Genomic DNA, 7,795 nt, shown 5'->3' with positions numbered 1-7,795 from the left:
AAGGGACTCCAAATTGGACCCAGAAAGCCATAACCACAATAGAATCAATCTAAAAGTATTAAAGTACAAAGGCAATCAAAAGTGGTCAGAAAATAAGATTCCAACACCCTGAAGATTCCTGGAAAGTGCTAAGCAAGCAACCAACAAGCATATCGCAAAGAAACAAGGTTGTTATAATAACAGACTCAAGAGGCCGCTTGAAGCCAACCCCAAGAGCTTGAGAAACTACTTTGTTTTTCCTAAATAAAGTTGCTAAAAGAAAAGAAACTAAAAATATCCAAAGTCAAATAGACCACCAGCTACAAAATAAAGAGTTCAAAAGCCCACAAGACCGGGCGATACACAATACATCAGAGAAAAATTATAAAGGATCCAAAGACTTCCCAGTAGCAGTATCTTGGGGTGAAGGAGGACGAGTCTGAAGGGGTACCGTATCTACCGTCCCATCATCCCGGTTCAAGATCTGGACGTCAGGATCAGACTCGGGCTGACCGACCTCAGCTGCTGGAGTTGAGGAAGGCGGGGCAACAGAGGCTTTGGCAGATGGCACAGGAGGGGGATCCACATCTACATCATCATCATCAGGGTCGTCAGGGACAATCTTACCATCTTTTACAATGTTGTCCAAGCTAAATAGGGTGAGGTCGAGCTCGGGCGCAAGAACTCAAATCTGATCCTTCAAATTCTCATAAGCAGCATTCACATTGCCTACAAGATGACCCTGGAGTTCGGCATAGTTAGCTCGAACAGATTCCAAACTCTCCCTAAGATCCATCATCTCCCCATAAGTCAAGACATAGCTCTCCTTATGCTTCAGCACCATATCCTCACCCTCCAACTCTTTTTCTAGCCTCGCTACCTTCACCTCAAGCTCCTCCTTCAAACCCTTGATCCGGTTGAACTCCAATTTGGCATCCTCTATAAAAGCCTTCATTGCATGAATAGAAAGATCCTGGGTAGTTCGGTATAATGCTGCTCCCATATGTGCCATCTTAATGCTGCTCCGAGTAATAAAGTCCAAATGACGAAGAAAAGAGACATCGTCAGTAGGAATAAAACCATAATGAGCAATCTGCTGATCATCAAACCCAATGGCATCAAAGTCAAGAGCATCCAAATTGAAGGGCTCGACAGTCCTCTGTCTTTTTGGAAAAGGGCCAACAGTAGAAGAAGTAGCAACAGAAGTTGGGGGAGGATCAACTAAATGGACCTAAGGAGTTGGAATCATCTTCTTCGGCCCAGTAGAGCTCAAAATTGGCTTCTTAGGAGGAATTTGAGAAGATCCCGCCCTTGCAGCTTTTTCCGAGATGTTCTGGGCGGCGGTGGCCTTTCTCGCCTTCTTAAAGGCCCTCATGTAGTCATTGTTTTTAATCATCTTTGAAAACAATATACAGCAAGAAACTGAGTTACAAATACGAAGGGAAGGGAATGAACTCAACAAAAATAAACAAGCACAACAAATACAAAAGAAGTCGACCACTACCTAGCTCAGCTCGGAGAAGAGAGAAATTTCCTAGGAATTTTTTTATATCAAGATGGGGAGGCTGCCCCCAGTTCTCTTCAGCACAGTCACAAAGGCTTGCTCAACCTCATCAAACATCTCCCAAGTATACCTAGACACCACTACATTCTTTTGCCATTCTAAAGGAAAGCTGGGCTCGCCATGCTCATCCAAAAAGAAAGGTCAAGCTCCTTCAACAGCTCGGACCTTGAAGAAATAATTCTTAAAATCACGAAAAGATTCATCATACATTGAAAAAACTTTCTTTCCCTGGGCAACACGAAAAGATACCCAAGCAGCCTTCTTCTTAGCCACCCCGGGCTTAGTCAAAACAAAGAGGTAAAGAAAAAGGGTTTGAGATGGTTTAACATCCAACTCTTGACACAGTAATTGAAAAATCTTAAGAAAGCCCCACGAATTCCGGTGAAGCTGGGAGGGAGATACATTGCATGACCACATAATCTTTCAGCTGGCTGAAGAAAAGTAATGTTCAAAAGGAGTAAAAGGAAAAGTAATGTTCAGCTGGATGAAGAAATAGTCATAGGCGTAAAAGAAGGGACGCTCCCCCTGGACTAAGGTCGGGAAACAAACCCTCTCATCAGAATCAGGTGCTACAAGCTCATAATCTTTCTCCTGGGCCCGACTACTACAAATCCTGTGATGTTTCCTCAGTTCTACACAGTACTCAGAATTTACCACAGAGACACACATCAACACGAGGGAGTCCAGCCAGTCCGACATACCCTCAGGGACTTTTGAAGAAGTCTCGACAATATTTTTGCGAGAAGACATGGGTCAACTAAGTCCTACAGTAAGAAAAGGAAAAAGGGGTCACTAAACAGCTCGGGCAAATCAAAAAACAACTCGGGCTAAAACATACAAATAACAAAAGGAGACCCCAAGACTCATACCAAGGTCCAGGGGCATCCTTTGGAGGCAGAAACAGAATAAGGCTTCAGGAAAAATATACGACTTACATCCCTCAAAAACAAGGAAGTAACTCTCCTTTGATAGCTACACTCCACAAAAACACAAAATAATCTATCAAAGTCATTACTTTTTACAGCCTATCAGAAAATTCAAATATCAAAGCATGCATAGGGGCAATCATCAAAGACGCAACCTTTTTCAAGGACAAACGGTTCAACAGTTTAAAAGGGACAATCATCAAGTAGTAAACAGCATTCAAAACCCTAAAAACGCATCAAATACCAGCAAACAAGGAAGGGTTCTACAAAATTATAGAAACCCTAAAATAGCACAAAGAGCAGAAGCAAATCAGGTGCAGCAAGCAAAGAAAGATTCAAACTTTCCAGCTTTTCCCAAACAAAATCAAAGGGATTACAAATATCCAAGAATAAAAATGAGGAAAAAAAAGAGAGAAGCCAACCTGCAGTAGGGAAGGAGCAATGAAGTGATCAAAGATTGAAAAGAAGCAAACACCAACGATCGCCTCTTCAAAAGCAGAAGATAGAACGCAAGAAAAGTTACAGAGAAGCAAGAAGAGGAGAGACGGAGAAGGGAAACTCTTTGAAAAATTTTGAAAAGAAGTGAGAAGTGGGAAGCAAAGGAAACGGTGAAAAGGGAGGTTAATAGGCATTTAAAACCTTCGCATGTTCCCAAAGAAGTACAAAAACGCGCGCTACAAGGAGAAACATTCTACATTTAAAGCTAGGTAAATGAAGTTCTACAAACATACCCAATAAAAGAATGCTCGAGTCCGGCTTCCCCAAAAGAGATCAAAGTTCTAAAAACTCGACCTCAAAAGAAAGACCGAGCTCGAGCAGGGGCACTATTCATATCCTGGGTCGAGATGTACGACCCGGGCTGCTTGAAGACAAAGCGACCGACCTGTTCAGGTCTGGAATTCCCGACCTCTTCTCAAAGAGCTCGGCCAAATCGCTACAGAGAGCCCAAGTAGGCCCAAATAAAGGGACCTAGCCCAATCTAAAGGCAACTAAAGCCTAGAAAGATAAGGGCGGTTCCCCTTGAAGATATCTGACTTCATTCAGAAGATAAGATAAGACAACTAACTTATCTTATCCAAAAGGGTCATCTTACACTACTATAAATACGCTGGAGTACCCAGGTATAACTCATACTCTGATTCTACTAAAAAACCTACTTAAAACCCATGCTAACTTAAGCATCGGAGTCTCTTGCAGGTACCACCCCCCTCCGGTGATCCAGGATCAGCCGCACCACCAAGTACAACAAGTCGGGCACGTCAGCTCTGGCCACCACCGCAGATCTCGTCCGAGATCGACCTACAGTTTTAGTTAACCCTCGGAACACTAACCTTAGCATCACTCTAGCAGTAGAGTAAATTGTCTCTGGTTTCTGGTTTTGTGTGTATGACAGAAGCAAGGAGAGAGGTCTCCACCTCTTGTGACCATGACGAGAGAACTCTCCGAAGACTGAGAAGAGAAGCAAGAGCAAAGGGGATCATTGGTGAAGAGGAATCAGAGGAGGAGATCCAAGAGATGGAAGGGAATGGCCCTAATCCACATGAAGAAGTGGCTAACAACAATGGCCCACCTCAAAGGAGAGTTCTAGCTTCCTACACATTCCGCAATCCAAAAAACTGTGGGAACAGTATACTAACTCTCAATGTTACTGCAAACAACTTTGAATTGAAGCCTCAACTCATCACTCAGGTGCAGAATAATTGTTTCTATGGAGGAGGTTCACTTGAAGACCCAAACCAGCACCTATCCACCTTTCTAAGGATATGTGAAACAGTGAAGACCAATGGTTTGCATCCAGATATTTACAAGCTGCTACTATTTCCATTTTCCCTAAGAGACAAAGTTGCCCAATGGTTGGAGGTATTTCCAAGAGAAAGCATCAACAGTGGGGAGGATCTAGTGAACAAGTTCTTAGCCAAGTTCTATCCTCCCCAAAGGATCATCAGACTGAAGACAGAGGTACAAACATTCACTCAGATGGATGAAGAGTCATTGTATGATGCCTGGGAGAGATACAAAGCTTTAATTAGGAAGTGCCCACCAGAAATGTTCAGTGAATGGGATATACTCCAAAACTTCTATGAAGGATTGACACTGAGAGCTCAAGAGGCACTTGACTATTCAGCAGGAGGCTCAGTGCAACTCATGAAGACAGCTGAGAAAGCTCAAAATTTGATAGACGCTGTGACAAATAACCAATACTTCTATGGTCATCAAAGGCAATGCCAACCAGCTCAAAGATAGGGTGTATTGGAGCTGGAAGGTGTGGACAACATTTTAGCTCAAAACAAGGTGATGCATCAACAGATCCAATAGCAGATGAAGATGATGGCCAAGAGGATTGATGGTCTTCAAGTTGCATCAGTGAGCACTCCAAATCAACCATCAGCTGGATGGAGGCGGAATGAGGAAATCTATGAAGAGCAACAACCTGAGCAAGTCCAATACATGCACAACCAAGGAGTTGGACAAAATGAGTTCCATGGAGATACCTACAACCCATCCTGGAGGAACCACCCCAACTTAAGGTGGGGAGACAATCAAAACTAGCAGCCTTGGCAGAGAAACTCAAACCAAAATAATTCCAGAAACATAAACCATCAAAATACTAACCAAAATCAGTACAGAAAACCACAAAACAATTAACTTCAATCCAACTACTATCCACCCAATAACCCATCCACTAACTAAAATAACTATCATCAACCTTCAACTTCTCACAATCAACCATAACCACCCCAAGAATCTCAAAGGATTTCCAATCTGGAAGTGATGATGGAGAAGATTATGAGACATCAAGAGCTAACCAGTAAGGACCATGAAGCTTTACTGCAGAATCTAGAGAGGCAAATTGGCCAATTATCCAAGCAAACAGTGGCTGAAAGAGCACCCAATGCATTACCAAGTGACACCATTCCCAATCCTAAAGAAGAATGCAAAGTAATCCACTTAAGGAGTGCCAGAACCTTGGTAAATGACAAAGAAACTGACAAGAGGCCAACTGAGAATGATATCAGCAGCAAGAAAGAAGTGACACTTAAGGAGAAGGACCAAGAAAAGCTCAAGGAAAAAGAGGAACAGCCACAATCTTCAAAGAAGGGTAAGCAAAGTATAGAGGAGCCTCCACAAGCTTCTAAGAAGGAGGAGAAGCCATACACTCCTTCCATTCCATATCCTCAAAGGTTCAACAGAGAGCTAAAGGATCAACAGTTCCCAAAGTTTTTAGAACTTTTTAAGAAGCTGGAAATTAATATTCCACTTGCTGAAGCTCTAGAACAAATGTCTCTATATGCAAAATTCCTCAAAGAGCTCATCAACAAGAAGAGAAGCTGGAATGAGAAGGAAACAGTGATCTTAACCCAGGAATGTAGTACAGTGATCCAAGAAGGCATCTCACCAAAACTCAAAGACCCTGGGAGCTTCTACTTGCCTTTTACCATTGGTAACATAATCATTGACAAGGCACTGTGTGATTTAGGATCCAGTATCAACCTGATGCCTATGTCTATGATGAGAAGACTATGTATAGAAGAAGTGAAGCCTACACAGATGTCATTAGAGCCAGTGGATAGATCTCTGGTAATTCCCAAGGGGGTGATTGAAAACCTCTTGGTCAGAGTAGGAAAATTCATATTTCCAGCAGATTTTGTAATCCTGGACTTAGGTGAAGAGGGGAATGACTCTATTATATTGGGAAGACCTTTCCTGGCCACAGCAAGGGCCATCATTGATGTGGAACAAGGAGAAATGACTTTGAGGGTAAATGATGAGAAGATCACTTTAAATGTCTTCCAGGAAGTACAGCATGCTGTTGAAGAGAAAAGCTGCATGACGGTTGAAGAAGAAGATTTACAGTGGAAAGAAAAACCCAATGAAGTACTCATCAACTCACCTATAAAGTAAAAGATGGACAGTGGAGAAGAAAAAGAGGGAAAGGAAAATGTGAAGGCTGAAAAGAGAAAGAAGGAAGATATTGAAGAGTTGATCATTAGGGAGGAAGTCCCTAACAAAAAGCATGTTGCCAAGAAAGAAGGGCCATTGAAGAAAGGAAAAAAGAGCAAGAAAAAGGTCCCAAAAGGGTGGAAGAACAAAAGAATACCAACTGAAGGATTCTCAAAAGGAGATAGAGTAAGATTGATATACCAGCAGTTGGAGACAGATCCATAGACTGATGATTACTACACCGTCAATAAGATACTCTCACTAGAGCACATGGAGATTGATCATCAACGCACAGGAAGAAGGCTCACAGTGCGAGGGGACAAACTGAGGCACCACAATCATCACCCACCCTAACAAGGGACTAATGTCAAGCTAGTGACATTAAAGGAGCGCTTGTTGGGAGGCAACCCAACCAGAGGTAATTTTCTTTTCCTAAACTATTTCAATAAAAAGGTTAAGTGAATTTATCTGTATTGCAAGGAGCTAAGTTTGGTGTTGCACACCAAAATAATTTAAGGGTGAATGAAGGATGCTAAGTTTGGTGTTCAACCAAAAATCTCATTTAAAAACACATTTCAACCCTCTGCATAAATGGTTACTAGCCCCAAGCAATAAGGGAAATCACTAAACCATTTTCTGTCTTCTAGTGTTTAGTTTTATTACTTCTTCTAGCCTTTGGTTTTATTACTTTTAGCAAAAGCACATGGTTTCATGTAACTGATTCACCATAGACGGTAACAAGGGACTAAGTTTGGTGTTCCCTCGCCAAAGTAAGTTCAAGAATCTACAATAATTCATGCATGCTAACCATCTGCCTAAGTGCTTGGAAAAACAAGCAACTTCCAATAACTATGCAAAAAAGATACTCAGCCTCTTAAAAGAATCATCACCAAAGGAATTTTAAAACTAAAAGATGATAAGGACAAAAGGAAAGCTGCAAGACACTCCTGAGACGTTGTATTGTCACAAAATTCACTCTGCTTTGAAATATTCTGAATGAAAAGCTGTTTTTTTTTTATGTTTAGTGCAAATAGTGCAACTTTGATGTCTGCACTAGTTTAAATGCTTGTCTTCATCCTCATCTACATTAAATTCATGTCTTGTTTCCCTTTTAAATCAATAAGAGAAAATGTTTGAAATAGAAAGTGATTGTCCAATATTGTAGGAATTAGAATAAAGACTTGTGGTGGTAATTGCTTGATTGGATGATAAGCTCAATAATAAAAGCTGCATAATAGAATGTCTTTTGTAGTGTGAAATTAGTTGCTGTTATGAGACCTTTCAATTAATGAACATCCCTGGGAAATGAAGAAATGTAAGAAAGAGAAAGAAAAGAAAAGCTAAGGATTGGCAACAAAAATGAAAGAAACAAATAATAAGGCTA

General features: G+C 41.3%; 1 protein-coding gene across 1 annotated transcript; it reads left to right on the top strand.

Moving 5' to 3' along the window:
* On the top strand, positions 5,245-6,372 carry LOC107620743. The gene is made up of 2 exons (XM_016322868.1): positions 5,245-5,569; positions 5,948-6,372. The coding sequence occupies exons 1-2, from the start codon at positions 5,245-5,247 to the stop codon at positions 6,370-6,372; spliced, it is 750 nt and encodes a 249-aa protein (XP_016178354.1).

Source organism: Arachis ipaensis, chromosome B10 (genome assembly GCF_000816755.2).
Source record: "Arachis ipaensis cultivar K30076 chromosome B10, Araip1.1, whole genome shotgun sequence".
Lineage (NCBI taxonomy): Eukaryota > Viridiplantae > Streptophyta > Magnoliopsida > Fabales > Fabaceae > Arachis > Arachis ipaensis.
Note: the sequence above shows the minus strand (reverse complement) of the source record. Positions and strands in the feature narration are given on the sequence as shown.

Bases quoted from the DNA above. Each gene is read 5' to 3' on its own strand.
- LOC107620743 (XM_016322868.1), top strand. From the start codon at position 5,245: ATGGAGAAGATTATGAGACATCAAGAGCTAACCAGTAAGGACCATGAA. The intron at 5,570-5,947 runs GTAAGCAAAGTA...TGTGTGATTTAG, and splicing joins GCCACAATCTTCAAAGAAGG to GATCCAGTATCAACCTGATG.